General features: G+C 37.1%; 1 protein-coding gene across 1 annotated transcript in view; it reads left to right on the top strand.

Moving 5' to 3' along the window:
- Nucleotides 1-14,474, top strand: part of CACNA2D3 (calcium channel, voltage-dependent, alpha 2/delta subunit 3) — a 459,453-nt gene extending 444,979 nt beyond the window's left edge. Inside the window, exons 36-38 of the mRNA XM_009880928.1 lie at nt 12,181-12,293; nt 13,118-13,200; nt 14,065-14,474. Coding sequence (XP_009879230.1) covers nt 12,181-12,293; nt 13,118-13,200; nt 14,065-14,157 — 289 coding nt within the window. The 3' untranslated portion in view covers nt 14,158-14,474. The remainder of the gene's footprint in view (nt 1-12,180; nt 12,294-13,117; nt 13,201-14,064) is intronic.
- Nucleotides 14,475-17,162: the final 2,688 nt, after the last annotated feature.

Raw genomic sequence — 17,162 nt, 5'->3', positions numbered from 1 at the left:
GTCTTAAGACGCAAAATAAAGATAGAAGTAAACATGAGAAAGCCATATTCTCACTAGGGAACCAAGGAAGTATGTAGTTACGGTCATCCTAACCCTGGGAAAAAACTTACGTGTGTGTTTTAATTATGTAAGACGAATGTAAGTGTTCCCATTACTTTGTTGTATATCACATGTAAATTGCCTGTTAAATTGATAGGAACTACTTTATTGATTAAACACTGTCCCACATATTATATGTTTGGCCCATTGTAGTGTTAGTAAGCAGATAATTATTTAACAGGGAAAATCATCAATAAACCAAATGCCTTCTCTTGCTTTCTTATAGACCGGGCATTGTGTGCTGTTCATTGTCAATAGAAAGAGGTAAATGGCCTTGGAATTACAATTCAGGATGCCACTGAACCCTTCATGTGGATTTATAATGGCAAATTTCAGACTTGTCCACTGAATGCGCTTATTTGGCAGTAACAGATAAATAACAGTACAAATTAGATTCAGATTGTTTAGGGCATGAGTATATTAGTGTCAGGAATAGTGCAATCTGCAGTCATTAAAATGGTAATGTTTTTTAAAACCACTTTATCTTGAGACATACCACCATTTGCTAAAATATTTCTGCATTTCTTTCTCAGTAGAAGCTTGCCAAACTGCTGTACTTGATCGTGTTTAAAATGTGTAAATAAATACACAGTTCAATTTCCCATGAAATAAATAATCATTTGCCTTTTCAGATGTAGTTCGTTTACTTCTAAACAAATCAGCTTGCCACATAAAACAAGGAAAGCATCAAGGGCCAATTTCTTCTCATTTGGAGCTCTGTCTATGTACATCAGAATATTCCTCTAGATTTCCTGGAGTAGTTTGGGCAGTAAATTATAGTCAGTCTTAAGAAGACATTTTGTGTTGTATTCAGTTTACTGTATCCATCTCATAGGACCCTGAAGAAAACCAAATGTTCTCTATATTTCACCATACTTTGCTGAGACTGTATGTTTTTGCATGCTTGCTTTTCCAGCAACCATGCCAAGTACACACATGGTACCATGCACGTAAATGTAAATGGCTTTGACCTGTACCCGTGTTGAGTCACAGGTGTGCTATGGTCAAGCTGCTTACTGCTGATCTTGGCGATGTCGAACAGATCTGAATTTGTGGGCGGTTGCTTTAGATGTGCATGGGAAGCAAGGGGTATCTTCAGGGGAAACTCAGTATTTTGCATGCCTCAGTAGTTAAATGTTGAAGTCTCAAGAATCAAATTCTCAGTCTATAGAGTTGTCTTGCACCTCTGTTGTGAAAATCAGATCTTCCAGACTTGCAGAATACTTAGGAGTGTTAAAAGGTCTTTATATTTGTGGCAACAGCAGTATTGGTAGCCAAAATCCCAAAACTCTCAAAGATTCCAAAATTTTTTTTTTCCTATTCTTTCCTTGTAAAAAGTATCACATTATGCAATTTAAACTGCTGGATTTGTTTATTAAAGGTCTTTATACTTAGTTTAAAATCCTATATTGTGTGTTACCCACACGTCTCCACTTGTACGCTGAGTAACTTCCTCTTCACTCCAAAGGCAACAGTGATTATAATGATTGTCATGCAGGTGCAATTTAAAGTCACTGTATGGGTAATTTAACTCTACCCTCTGATAATGTATATTTTGAATGACCAGTTCAGGAAACACTGTAAATTACTATTTTCATTTAAGAAAATAGGTATATGAAATAATAGGGCAAGGCATATATAAGTTACAGAGCACGTTTGTGTCTGCCTGTCATTAGTTTAACAATCCTTTGGAGAGTTTTCAAGGGTTTTTTTGGTTTTTTTTTATGTGCCTAGGGGTTTTGTTTTTAAATAGACTAAGATTTTCAATATTCCTTTTTTTGTTTCAGAATTTTTTGAGCATGCTTGTTGAATTCAGGAGTGTTGTAGCTGCTTATACACAGAATGCTGCCTTATATTGAAAATAGTCTTTTGTTATTATCTCAGTTTTTATATCAGAGCGTTCCCAAAAAAAAATCAAAACTTTGAAGTTTGTTTATTTAGTTGACAAAAACATGCAAATCTGTATTCAGATTCTCTCTCTCAATTTGCTTGGCATTGTAATCATCATTAAAAAAGCTAGGGAATGAAAGAATCACTATGCATCAAAGGAGAAAAAGTATATTAAATGTGAGAAAAATTCTGACCATAGTAATCTTTTTCAAAGGGCATCTTTAATGGCAATGAATATATATTGAATGAGAGGAGTAGTCTGTTAGGAAGAAGAGAAAGATGAGGTCTTTTCTTGCAGATGCATGCAACTTTTTCATTAGGAGACTTCATAGCACTGACCATGTGGTCCATCTGTGAGTACTGTAAAATCTTGGAGATACGTGGGTCAGCTTCCTAGCAATTCAGTCTATTAACGTCATCATTCGTTTCACTGTAGGTTTTTTCTGACAAGCAGGATAAGATGTGCTCTCTCTCTTAACTCCCCACCTCCCTACTTATGTCTTCCAAATAAGCCTAAAGCTGAATTGCTTGAGAATTTTCTAAATCACACTGCGTGGGAAGGTGGTGATCTCCACCTATTCACTGTTCATAGCTAAGCTCAGTAGTGCTATGAAATGTAAATATTACTGTACTTAAAAGTTGGCATAATTTTACGTTTTAAACAAGCACTAATAAATATTAAACAAATGATAGATAGTAGCTGACACAATGAAAGGATGTTTTGTAATGACAGCAGATTTTAGAAGTTGTATGAATGCCATAATATAGAGCTGAGTAGTAATAGATGTATCAAAGATGGCTTGGAATAGGAAAACTTATTAAAACTGGAAAACATGGCAGTGAATTTTTAAAGCCAGGCACGCTTGTGAAGAATTGCTAATACTAGGAAATTTATTTCCGTTTATAATATATTCATATTATATTATAGTCTGTTTGAAAATATGCAAACATGACTTAGGCATCTGTAGCTGCAGCGCTTCTCTTTCTAAAGGATTTGAGAGCTTAATGGATATTAAACAGCCTTTAACTTAGGAAAACAACATGAATCTTAAGATTTGAGTGCCATGCGGGGGACATTTATATATTATCTAAAATACAGAGTTTTAAATAACTGTGGAGAAGATGACATGCAGTCTACTTAATTCTTTCAGATGCAGCCTTCTCAATCATTGCTAAAATTTATGTTTACAGAAATAAATCAACAACATCCTTGCAAAGCACACTGTGGGCACAGCCAACGAGCACTTTAGTTCTAGGATTTATTATACTTTTAGTGTGAATCCTCCTGATCATCTCTGCTTTTTTATACTTCAGCTGTGTTGTATAGCTCTTTGCTAGAGCCACATCACATACATAGATTAGACTAGACTTAAAGGTGTGGAAAAGAGTAGTTACCAACTCATGAAATTCAAAAGTTACTTTTGCAATGTCATGTGATATTTGTGAGCCTTCCTAAATGAGAGGAAATCAACTGGCTTTTTAATCTCTAAATTATATTTAGAATCTAGCTTGGAAATCATCTAGTGTTTTAAAAACATTATGTGAGATGTTTCTTAATACAAACCACAGCTACTTAAGTAGGTCTAAAAAAGCTCTGCTAAAAACACATGTTGGCTAACATGCTACAGTAGAACTGCATTTTCCAGTCTGGATAACTTCTCTGACCTTCCTATCGTCCTGATGACCGGGTGCCACTGTCAAAAAGCAAAGTCCAAGCTTTAAGAGACCTCTGATATGATTTACTTTGTGCTGATTGCTGTATCTCCTCTGTGGTTCATTGTGAGCAGTTTATCACAGGATCAGGTACCCTCTCTGCCTATGGAGACCCACTTATGCCACACTCTCAGCTCAGGTTTGTTCAGGGGTATGAACCTTGACTCATGGTTAAAGTTTGCGTGATTTTTGAGCTTGGTTTCTTTGCAAAATTTTGCAATCTGTTTTAAACCTAGTGATCTGAACCTCTCAGTTATCTTACATTCTCCTAAGGGCGGGCAGCCAGACTAGAAAGCTTAGGAGCATTGTCAAATTCCTCATTACACAAAGTACTTGTTTTCATCCTGAAGTGTGTACACTCAAAGCTTTTGGATGTTTGTAACATTTCTAATATGCAGTTGGTAAGGTACTCTTACCTGAGCATCAGTTGTTTGAGAAAGCATCCCCTGATTGATAATGAAAGAGGAATGGCACTTCTGGGGTTTCCCATCTGAAACAAAGTGGTAGCCAACCATGCCACAGCTCTCCAGGGTCGCAAGCCTTCGGCACGTGAGGGAACAGTGAAGATGTTACTGGTCATTTAAATCCTTGATTCTAAAATTTGCTCTGAGTAGGTATGTTCATACTGACACCAAATTGTGCTGCAGTCAGTCAGGCTATACGTGGTAGCAATATTTTGCTAGCCATGGGGTCAGGTTACAGGCCTGAGGCTGAGAGTTTATCTGTCTCTATTTATACGAGTGAACCACTAGCTACTTTTTTTTCATATACTTCAACTGCTGCAGCTCTCAGAAATGTTGTTATTGGCATATGTTATTTTTATAAATTGCATTAAAGATATTCCATTCTCTATCATCATTTATTTGAAAAAAAAAAAAAAAACCAAAAAAACCCACCAAACCCAAAACAAGTAGCCCAACTTGACTGTGTTATAAACATTTCATTCATTCATTTAAAAAATGTGATAAGTGAAAGAAATGTGGGTTAGGAAATGTAGCCAGCAGCCTGGAAAGCACATGATAGGAGTTGGGAAACAGCACAGCGGATATCTGCACTTCAGTTGAATGCTTAAAGTTTGTTCCAGACCATTAGGGTTGAACGTTTGCAACCAACAGTTATGTGAGTAACACATATTTGAGTGCAGAGTGCACAATATTTTCCATTTACCGTACCCTGGTGCTGGTATGTTTTTTCTTTCTGTAAAAAATAGGAAAGATCAAATTTGACAGATATGAAATGTAATCTCAAAGTAACAACTAATCTTAATCCAAAATACTCAAACTTCATTAATGCAGGTTTGCACTCAAAAAATAAGCTGAAAGGCCGCAGGGAAATGACTGAATTGACAGAGATGCTCAAACATCAGAGTGCCCAGTGGGGCTGTCTGAGTTGAGTACCCTGGAAATTCAGACTACTTTTTCACGTCTTTGTGCATGAGTTTAGGTTGCCAATTTGAAAATATTGCCCTCGGTTTATTTCAGTTCAAACTGCTCACAGTGAAGTTCTTCCATGCTTTGTAGGATTCATCTGCAGGGGCCAAACAACCGGTAGCGAAAAGATCTTTTCTATTGCCTCCTAAAAATGATTGATATAATAAAGTATGTGCGGGAGTGACATATGCTAACACAACAATTAGATATTATTCTAGTCATAATTTCAATGTAAGTCCCACAGTCACCACTGTAACATTTAAACAATAGTATTAAAGTGTTCCTGTGGTTATTACAGAAACAAATTAAAAATACACATATGGATTTTTTTTTCTCCTTGAATCAGGCTGTTAAAGCTCCTGAACATGAAATTAAAGATGAATCTGAACAGCCATTTGAATGTTTATAGGATTAAAATCCTGCCGAAGCCATGTGTTTATCATGACCACATACTCTGCTACATAGCATCTATTGTCATGAGCACAGATATAATAGCAGCCTATGTTTGTAAAATTAAAAAAAAATATATTGTTTGTAAAATACACCATATAGAACAATAATTCTTACTTATGAACAGGCGTGTTTTAAAACAAAGCACAATAATGCCGTATTTCTGTGAGAAAACAAGAATTGTTTTAACTAGAAACACACAGCATTTTTTCTGAACAAGTTGAGTTGCTTTTAATGGCGCTGTGCTCAAATCATCCTCAAATTACAAAGAAATATCTTCCATTCTGCAGGATAATGGGAAGATATTTTCTCTAAATTTTTTGGTTCCTCAAGTGTAGCTCTATCCTGTAAGTATCTTCAGAGTTCCATGCTGCTTGTGATTCATTTTGTTCCCTCAAACACTTTGCAATCTTTGTCTGAAGGCAGACAGGGAAAATGGATCTGCAAATCAAAAATTTTTGGATGCTCTTAGGAGGATTATGACCAATCTTTGTTGTTGAAACAAGTCGTGTAGCACTGTCACTGGCCACCAGCTAATGGCAGCATGGTTGTAAGCCAGGAAAAGAAAAACTGTTGAGTACAAGTGACCAATAAATGATGGTAATTGTGATCCTCAGTTCCAACGCTCTAATATGGCTGTGTCCTCTCTACAGCTGTCTGGCCCACTCTCGGTCCCATACAAAAAGTGCTGCATTCAACACATTTCCTTAGGATTGGGTGTATCTGGGCCTATGGAAGTGTGTCTGGGGCTGTGGAAGTGGCTGGTTTAGTTCAGGTTTGTTTTCATTTTATATCCTGTCCAGAACTTAACAGCAGTGGACAAGGAAATGGATTCTCTCTCCTGCATGGAAACACAGAGACTAAGCTGTTTAACAGTAATATCGATTTCCTTTAATAGCGGATGTTATAGTCAAATAGTAGAGAGTAAACAACTTAAAGGTTAAGTTTGCTTAGCTGAACAAGACACATCTCTTGCATGTTTGAAATCGGATTACCTTAGCTTTGCCTGTTATGGATCCAGCTCTGTTAGGAAAGGAAAGATAAAGCCAGCAGCATTTCAGAGACGAGATGTTAAGCCTACCACATACACATTCTGCCCCTTATGATTCAGGTAGTTGTAGTGAAGCAATGACCTGCATTAAGCAAGGAAATAAGTGGCTTACAGAGGTGTGTGGTCTTCAAGTTGGCCAGTACTTACTTCAGGAGATACATCAGCCTCATGAGTACAGCAGCCAGGAAGAAAAATGGATCTAGCTCTGCCTTGCTACTCCCAATGTGGGAGATGCTCCAAAATTCCTAAGGGGACAGACTGCAGAGGCCCCACAACAAAGCCACCTGCTGCAGCAACTAGTAACCTTTGTTGGTCTGTCCCTTTCCCACAGGGCACCGACACTGCTTGTCCTATCATCCCTGCCCTTTCCCCCGACTTGGAACATCTCCCTCCTCTCCGGGGAGCTTTGTCCTTCTCCCACTTGCCTTACTGATGCTTTGCCACCCCAGAGGTTCAGAGGCTGGAAGATGAAAGGAAGAGAAAGAAGCACACCGTTTGGAAAGAAAGCAGTGCAGCAAGGATAGTGTCAGCTCAGTCCCTACTCCTCTACTGCCTTCAGTATATCTTCTGATTATTCCTTCTTACAGGAGAAAGTAATTGTTATAATAAGGAAAAGAGCTGACATTTTTGAAATTAGGTTGGGTTTTGTGTGTTTTTTTTAAATGTAGTCTGTGGAAGAAATAATTACGATAACAGTATACTATATATTATAACTATGAAAACTTCTATATATACAAGCAAAATGAAAAGATTCAAATGGGAAAAACAACCCAGGTTTGAATGTAGTTTGCTGGCTCTTTTAGAACAGGTGTTGTAGTCTGAACTTAACTTTAGGCATTGCATTTCACCCTGTTCAGGATGCATTTCTCTGCAGGATCACTATTCAGCCATTAAAGAAAGAGAAAGACCCTCCTGCAGAGGATGATTCAGCTCAGGGAAACCAGGCTCCTGCTCTGAAATATCCTTGAATAGTCTGTGTCTCTGCAGGTACTCTGCTCAGAGCTGGAGATGATTACCCTTCTAATGTAGGAACCTGAGTTACACGCATAAAGGCAGCTGGTGTGAGTGCTCTCCAAGATTTGTATTACAGTCCTATTGTGATGCTTTCCAAATTCTAGGCTATCTTCAGAAATTGGAAAGAACTTGTTCTCTGTGGGAAGAGTCATTTAGCCACCAGACACACATTAAAAGTGTACTTTCTTCTCATGCCTTCATAAGCACGATGTTAGCAAATACAATTATGAATGCAGCGGTACTTGAATTTCAAGTCTCTTCCTGTTTCATTCCACAATTAAAAATTAATTTTCAAGGAACAGATTAATAAATACTTGCATTTTTGAGCAAATACTTACTATTTCCAAGTAAAACATAAACCTTTTTTTTTCTGAGTCAATTTGTATGATATTTTTGCAGATATTTTTATGTGGGCCAATACAGAAATAGATTAAAAAGAAACAGATAAAGCGTGTATAATATGACAAAAGTGTTGTGTGATGCTCTGACTCAAAATACAGATTTTCTTGCAAATTTACTCTCTTCTTATTTTTTCTTCATTAAAAAACAGTTTGGCGTGACTAGATTTTCTTCCTCCTTCTCTCTCTACCCCTTTCAAGTATTAAATTTCTTCCTTCCTCACCTTTCCCGCAAAGTAAAGAAGCAGTTTGTGTTCAGGGTCTGTTTTAAGCCTCTGAACGTGCACATCAAATAAACCCAACTTGTTCCTCAGTAGATGAAAGATGGAGGAGAAATTATTAATAAGGTTCTTATTGACTCAATATGACTTCAACATAACAGGAACCCCAACAATTTATTCCATTTTATATATGGAAACATATGCAAGGCTTTTTCCATGCTGTCACTGTCAAATGATGGCGATGATACTGGTGTAAAGGAAAAAGGGTTGAATCAAAAGATTTACATTACTTAACACAAAAAGAGCTTTACCCTTTAAACGTGTAACATTCTCCATAAAGATTAACCATAGGCTATTAAACATACTTTCTTTTGAATGTTAAGCCAGTAATAAAACCCCTTACTCTGTCCCTGAGATTTGGCTCCCTTGTTGCCAGTGACACAAATGGCAACCTAAGCCAGCAGGTGGTCAGAAATTTGTATTGTAATATAAACTTTAGAGACTCACAGTGGAACTCACTTAAAAGACAAGACTGTTTTCGTTACTTTGTAAGCAACTTTATTTCCCACTGCAGTCAGGGAAGCTGTTCTGCTAGAGCTTTTTCTCCCTTGTAACTGAATTTTGGTGTATGCAATGAAAAATTTTGGTGGAATATTTCAGTAATTGAAAGACTTTGTTCTGACTGTGTTTATGCACCTTTTGTTTTCTGTGAATGTTTGGTTCCTGAGACTTACTGGCGTGAACATTCACTCAAAATGAGTTTCAAAGATGCATGTGCATGTCACCATGGAAACTGAAAGTTGAGCTCAAACAGAAGACGTGCTGCTGGGATGATGTGTGCTTTATCCAGTGTAGGCATGGAAGCAGCACCGTGTGAATTATTTCAATAGTCACAGAGCAACTGCAGTGGTTGTGACTGGCAGAAATTTCTTTGCCATTGACCCAGTGAGGGTAAGAATACCTCATGACTGCAAAATGATCTTAAATTACAGCAGCTGAAAGAAGTATAATTTGCTTGGGCACATTCTAGTAATAGAAAAGAAAGCTAAATTGGACATAAATTATTTTCTGCCCTTAATTATTTGCTCAACTCAATCTCTGCCTTCAGTCCTCTGTCTTCACTTGTTGATATGTTAATCCTTTGCCTGTGACCTCACGAGTCAGTGACTGGTGAGGACACGCACTTGGCTTTGCAGCTTCATTTCAAGATTTTGTTTGAGAATTGTGAAAGGGAAAACATTCATTTACTGCTTGTGGAAGATAACATTTTCTTTTAAATATAACTCTGGTATGGTAGGTGAGACGATGGTTGTTCCACTTTGCAAGATATTAGTTAAGATATTAGTATACACTATGGAAAAGAATGCTGCAGTGAGCCAGAAGTTTCATCTTTTTATGGCTCTTTAGATAACAGTCACGTGTTCTGTGGAAGTCACCATAAGGTTAGACACTTCAATAGATAAAGAGACTGTAGATTTGTAAAAATATTCAGTTTGGTAAACTGAAAGGTATCAATTGATAACTTTCGTATAATTCCTGAAGTAGAAAAGTTTTTTTGACTTAACCTGACATATTGTTCTTTGCAGTTTCTTTAAGTCGTACTTTCTATCAATCCATGTGTACACTGCACTCCCCAAATTACAAGGTCTAGCAAAATTTTCTGTAGTACTTAATTCCTACAAACCTTTGTGGTTTTTGACTTTTTTTTTTAGAGAAGCCATATAGCAATTTATTCAGCATCATAGTTCTGTAGTGGAAACTTTCTTCTGCGTTAACGTGCTTTCTTTTTTCATTCCGGCTAGGTGAAGTGATAGGAAAAGCTCCCAATTATTTTTATTCTCCCTCCTCTTCTTTGGGGAAGCAATAGCCTATACCGTACAGCTCTTATGCCACCCCAGAGAAGTGGGTTAAAGAGGAAACGAAATGGGAAATGTGCCCACCTTTCACGAAATGGCACCTTTAAGCCTGGCTATATGGTACGTGCTTTGTCCCAGGCTTCGGTGTTCCCCTGGGGGCCACAAAAAGGGGCTATTGCAAAAGGACTTGGACTCAGGCACACCATAGGTACAACGGAAGAGGGATTACTCCGTTCTCATCAAAAAGATAAATGAATCATTTAGCGTCCAGTTAATTGTTACAACACTTTATGCCCCTCAGGTCCTTTTCTGAGCTAGTTTAAAGATACAATAAATCTAAGTTTCAGACTGCACAAAATCCAAATTGTGCCAATTTCTGGGAATAAAATTAATATTTTTTTCTATCCTTTAGGACTTGATTTATTCATGACTCTTTTGAGAAATTCATGCAGTACAATTTTGGTGTGATTGTCTGTTAAAGATTTTCCCTCCTTTCCTTTTATTGGCCCCATTTCTCCCACACACAAATCCACAAAGCCACAGATGCTCCATTACAATGATGTCAGCCTTGCTACATGCTCCAGCTGTTTGGTAGGTACATTTATAAAGTTCAGCCTTTTACATTATGCCATAAATGTATATTTCATGTATAAACATAAAGCTAACATATTGCAGATCACTCTAAGTGTAATTTTAATGGAGGTTCAGTAAGTTTAAAAAATACTGAAAAGTGTTTAATCTTTCCGTTGACCACATTTTTATAGTAAGTTTTCCAAATTTTTTTTTTTGAAGCTAGGTTTGAATATTCCCTGCCCCCTCCGCTATTTCATCTTCTGTGATTTTTGGAAAAAGCAGAGAGTTATTTTAGTAAGACAATATGTATTTTAAATAAAGATGTCTGAGGAAAAATATGTTTCTCTCCACATCTTCTTGGTGCTCAAACCCTCACTTAATGTTCTGTACATTTACCAGCATACCACACTGAAAAACACCTCATTCCTGGAATTGCCAGATTTCAATGCTATTCAATATGACAGATAGACTGTTGATACAATGTATAAATTCTGACATTTAAAAAAAAATATCAATAGTTGGGCCTAAGCCTTAAAGCTTTTCCTTGTATTGTGTCCTGAATTTCAAAGAAAAGGCTAAACATTGCCTAATTTGGCTCTACCTCCTCCCCCTTTTCTCTTTGGTATGTGCTTAAGAGTTCAGCTCATTGTAACTATGTGGATCATTGAATAGTGCCCACAGGATCCTTCCCTGGTCTCCCCTGGGTGCTTTCCTTCTTACAAGCAATGTCTTTATTTCTTGCTCTCCTTTTGAGTTGCCTACTTTGTCTTAATTTGAATGTGGTGCTGAGTTATCACCATATTTGTGCCATATAGTCGTCATTATTCTAAAATAAATCTCCTCGCTTAGGAAGATTTTGAGGCTTAATCTCTGTTTTGTTGGCTCAGTAATAAAATGACTCTCAGGAGGACAGATGAAAGCTGAGATCTTTCTCAGTAGTTCTTGTTGCTTCAAGCAAGACCCAGAGTGAATAAAGGCCCTAATGTGATTGTAGAGGCTAAAATTAGGGACCGTGAGTTATCGCTATGCGGCTGCAGAAGAACCTTCATTATTTTTGCAGATCAGTTTCATGTGTACTTAAAAATTCCACATCATAAATACATAGCTAGGGCTTCATAACAGAGCAGAGATTCAGTATTGAAATCTGAAAAAGACAAATCTGATAAACTCCCCTGTAATTCGTCTGTCCCACTCTCCATATGAGTGTATCCGCAGTATAAGCCTATTGGTTCTGCTTCACCTCTGTACCTTTCAGCATCGTGTACCTCTCAAAATGGACAACCACATTCTGTGAACCGAGGGAGGCATTGTCCAAGGCCACCTACTTCTACACAGTGTGGAGATATAGTAGGAGATATCAAGTCAATGGTATTTGTGACTATAATGCAGGTGTTGTTGACAAGTTCAAAGATCCCTAACAAAACCTGTTGCTCAGAAGTATAGATAACGTCACCATTTGATTTTTTTTTTTTTTTTAATTTGCAGGTCTTTTGTTATCCAGCAAATCCCAAGCAGCAATCTCTTCATGGTGGTAGTAGATAATGAATGCTTCTGTGATTCTGTCCCACCAATTACCATGGCACCTATAGAAATAAGGTATATCCTTTTATTTGCAACAGTGTCAGAAAGACATTCAAGATGCAAATATTGAAAAATTTCTTATGATGTAAAACTTGCATTACATGACTTAAGAACACTTCATTAGCCATTAGAAAGTGCTGGGGCTGTTTGAAATTAAGCCAGCTGAGAAAGCATTCTTACTTATTTTCAAGGAGAATTCACTTTTTTGGTGTTTTGGTTTGGGTTTTGGTTTTGGGTTTTTTTTGAACAGCCAATACAGATGCACTTATGTGGATCTTTAAGTATCATAAGGTCACGGTCATCTTTAGATAGCTGAACATCTTTCAAATCAGGCCCTAAATATGTAATTCCCTTGTAAGAATGGCGGTCCTGATATTGGAACTTATAAAACTCCTTACAATACAGATATCTTTTTATTTTAGGGTTGAACTGGAGTATTGAAAATGTTTCAGAACCCTGCTTTCCGAAAATATAAAAATGTAGGCAAGTAAATATATCACTTGATTTTTAGTTGCTCCAATTTTTATTTTGTGCTGTTCTGTAGGTCAGGATTTGTTTTCTCACATAAGCTGGAATTTATCCAAAGCAGCCTTCAGCGTGCTTGTATTGCAGACTTATTGTGGAAAGGCAGGTTAGCAGTGTAAGTGCAAATGATACTGTCTAGACTACAGATCACTGAGGAGAAAGTGCTAGAATTACCTTCTCTTTCTTGTGTTGACCACATGTATCACCTTGGGTTTTTGATGGAGAGGAAGCAAGGAGCTGAAAGATTTTCACTATGTTCATTTCAAAACACATGAAAATGCAATGCTCAGAACATCTGTCCTTAACTACCTTGTACATAATGAATCCCTTAAATGTGAACGTTTAAAATCTCAGAAGATAAGAAGACGCCCAGAATCTTGTCACGGATTTCACCCTGAAGTAAGTTTCTGTCTACTTTTCCTTTCTTTTGGACTCTGGTAGTTGTTTTATTTCTTAAAAAATAAAAAAAAAAAAAATAGGTGAACTATCTTCTAAGATGAAATACTAGGAAATACTGTGAACAGTCAGAATACAGTAGTAAGGGAAGTAAGTGACATTGTAAGCACTGCAGATCTTTTTACTAAACCTGTAGACGACACCTTGACTTGCCGCTTTTGTAGGCTGTTTTGTATCATATAAGAGAACGTGGTAGGATGTGAGCACAAACTGGCAGCCAGGAATATCTCGGAACTTACTCTGGCTCAAGCACTCACCACAAGATTCCTCATTAGAGATGATTTGGAACTTTGTGCTGTTACTGTTTTTTTTCAGTAACTAGCTTCAGTGTCTCAGCTGTCATGCTGTAGCCATTATGTTTACACATAATATTGCTTGAGAGGGATCACCACACATATTTACTACTCTGTGCTCTGCATAGTGCTCTTATTTGTATAGTGTCAAGGAGATCTGATAGACACTGGGATGTGATTACAGTGGCTTCTACAGCGTGTGTTCACAGGCATCCGTTTTACTTTGGAGTAACTTTATTTCATGCCGTCGATGGTATAATGCAATGTAGAAGGAGACCTAAAATATGGTATGGAAGGGATTGTGTAATGCCTGTTGACCATGATCACTCTCACTCTGCAATCTAAACTTGTTCAAATGAAAATGTATTCCTGTATTACTGCCTGAGCATATTTAGTTCATGAGTTTTGTTGTTTGCATCAATCCTCTTCTGCCTGTGTAGTTTGGTAAAGAATCCCGTATCATAATTGAGTGTAATGGCTTGTATTTATTTTCCTTTCTTTTTTCTTTCTTTAGGAAAATGCAAGAGAATGTGGTGGTGTCTCGGGCCTTAGTGCTAAACCTCCTCTTGTTCTTCTTCCTCTGCTATTGACAATTTTCTCAAGGTGACATTGACTGATGTGTTGAATTGGCATGCTAATACATGGATAAACTGTGAACTTGGAAATGGTGCAACATAGAGGACATGAAATATAGTCAGAGCATCAGCATTTCATGATTTTACACTGTTGGTGATATAAATTCTTAAAGATATGTTGAAAAAAGATTTATCTTTTTACTTTGCAAGTCATGCAGATGTGAATTTGGCATATGGTAGTCATGATTCATCAAAAAAAGACTTGGTAGATAGAGGTGACCATTGCTTTGTCCCATTGAAAACAATTTAAAACTGTGTACTTTTTTCAATAAAGTATATTAAAATCACATTTTCAGTGTATTTTAAGTATGATAATATATTCCATTAATTAATGATGGGAAGAGAATAAAACAAATGGAAGATGTTTTATTATGCTTTTAGCCTATTTCTGGAAAGATTCAGAGAAGAAAATGTGGAGCTAGCTTTTCTAATAAGGCAGAATAGCTTTTATTAACAAGTCAAGAAAACACATGTGCATGTATGAAGCTGAGCAGGTAATACGCTGTGTGATTTATAGTGACGGTTTGGTTTCTGGAAATAGCTATAAAACATCTCAGCCACATTTAGAAAGTGAGCCAAAGCCTGATTAAAGCCTTTTCCCTAACTTGGGCAAGCATTAGATCAAATTGGTAGTTTTGGTTGCAGATGGCAAAATTAAATACTTTTAATATGTTACAATTTGTGGGAAGATGTGCAAAATAACCTTTATAAAAGGATGATACTGTTCTGTTACTGTTCTGCCCGGTAGATGTCATGTCCACTAGGAGAAGCTCGTTATGAGGAAATTCATAAGCAGAGAAAGTTTGACGTAGAACACATCTGTGTCAGCAGAACTTATTATGGTTTTCATTGAGAGTTCTCTGAGGCCCACCATCAGCAGGCAAAGATCAAGACCAATATTTTTTTTATTCTAGGCCTTACGTTCTTCTGTGTAAGGGAAAAGAAAAGATAAAGAAAATAAGATTTTTTTTTTTTTGAGTCTTTTAAAACCCTATACCAAGAGGGATCTTTATCCTACCCCTAGTATAATGAGTATATTCCTCTTGTGATTGGTAGGAATGTCCCTGTTGTGGATATGGCTGCTGAAGATCTTGATCTGTGAAGTATGTTGATCTCCCCATTTATCTTTGGAGGTTTATATGAAGTGGAATGCTATCAAGAGAATGACGCGACCTTCTAACAATATAATACATTAGATGCAAAATAAAATGCCACTGTTCTAAATCTGGTGCTTGAAGATTGCAGTTTCCTGATTGGGAGTAAGCATGCTTTTAGCATTAGATAAACGCTAAGCAGATTTGCTGTGTATCTTAGGTGAGAATAGAGAGCTAAGCCACTGAGAGGGGCTTTGTTTTAAGGAATAATATCCAGCTTGTAAGAGGAAGAACTAGTAAAATAAAATTTCCACTTCAATGCTTTGGTGGCTTCAAATGCACTGGTACTTCCTCTGGTTCTGAAACCATACAGATCTGTGTCTGGACTCATAATTTTCTTTTCCTCACCTTTTTTGGTGTTTTCCTACAGAGTTCTCTGTCCTTCCTTGTTGGTCTCAAAATCACTCACTATGCGAATAATTTTCCAGCTGACATTCAGTCAATCTGTTGTCCTAACGACATGCTCTGTTTACTAAGCTAATTGAGAATTCAAGGCATTTTCTACACTTGGACTGACACAGATATCCTGTGGTTCTTTGCTTGTTTTTTTTCTGAGCACTATTCCCCCTTACCCTCCATCATTCTCCCCCAAATTAATCTCAATACTTTATTTATGAAGTATTTTAATTTCTGATTTTCCTTCTGACTTTCCAGAATGCACAACACTACAGCCTCCTAATGCTTTTGCATGTCTGATGCTTGCTCTTCCTCAATGCAATTTAAACAGGAAATGTTTATAAAACAACACAGTCCAGGTGATTTTTCCTTGTTATTAGAAAGTGAAAAGAAAAATCTTTCTCATTAGAGCCATTGAAAAGCTCTGCATACAAATGCCTATCCTGTCTGATGTATAAATCACCATTGCTCATACAAAGAAAAGAAATACATTAAAGGAGAAAATTTCTTTTTACTGAACCAAGATGAAAATAATAATAATTCAATGTTAATTTTGGAAAGAGGTGGACAGTTTTGTAATTAGAAAGGAGACAGGGAGTTACAAGAGAGATTAAAATATGACAGTCTAAATTAATATTGTGAAAGAGATTAAAATATGGGTATGTAAATGAATATCGCTCAGAGAAACGTGACAGTTCATTTTCACACATTAAGACAAAGTTATAAAGGCAGAATGTATTGGTGAACACAAACAAGCTACTATGGAAAACGGAACAATCCAAGTACGTTGCTAAGTGTGAAAACATTTCTTATGAGTTGCTATTTCTTTGCTAATGAAGGCATCTTTTTAATTTTGTATTTATTCCTTTAGAAGTTTCTGATGCAGTGTGAATTCAGTTTCATAAAGCCGGTAGTTGAGGAGAAATTGAGATGTTACCTTGGGTTCATGTTTGTGGATTTTTGCCTATACAGGTCCTCATGTTCAATTGAGTATGTTCAGTCACCGACATTTGTGTTGCTTTTTCTGAATTTCAAACATCAATCATGAGTGCATGAAGCAGATCAACAGTAGGCCAGTGATAATGCTGCGAGATCTCTATTTATTTGAACTAATTGGCTGTATCTTTCTGGTAAAGTGAGTGTGTCTGGATACATTTCTTGGCACTGAGGCCAACTGGCTCGGGGTGGGGGGGGTGTGTGTGTGCTAGGAAGGTCTCTTGGTCTCCAAAACGGAGTAGCTGCGGTACGAACAGCCTATGTCCAAACACAGAAACGATGATTATGAGTTTTATAGGACAGAGCTAGCTGACACAGGCTGAAAGCGTGCCAAGGGGTATTCGAAACAGTTTTACAGAAAAGCTGATCTCATTCTAATGCATAGGAATGTTCCCGACTGTTGTTGAGTTTACCAGTCTGTATGTCATCAT

The sequence above is a fragment of the Charadrius vociferus genome, unplaced genomic scaffold, assembly GCF_000708025.1.
Source record: "Charadrius vociferus isolate BGI_N301 unplaced genomic scaffold, ASM70802v2 scaffold63, whole genome shotgun sequence".
Classification (NCBI taxonomy): Eukaryota; Metazoa; Chordata; class Aves; order Charadriiformes; family Charadriidae; genus Charadrius; species Charadrius vociferus.
The sequence above is the reverse complement of the archived record's forward strand: the minus strand, read 5'-3'. Positions and strand labels throughout refer to the sequence as shown.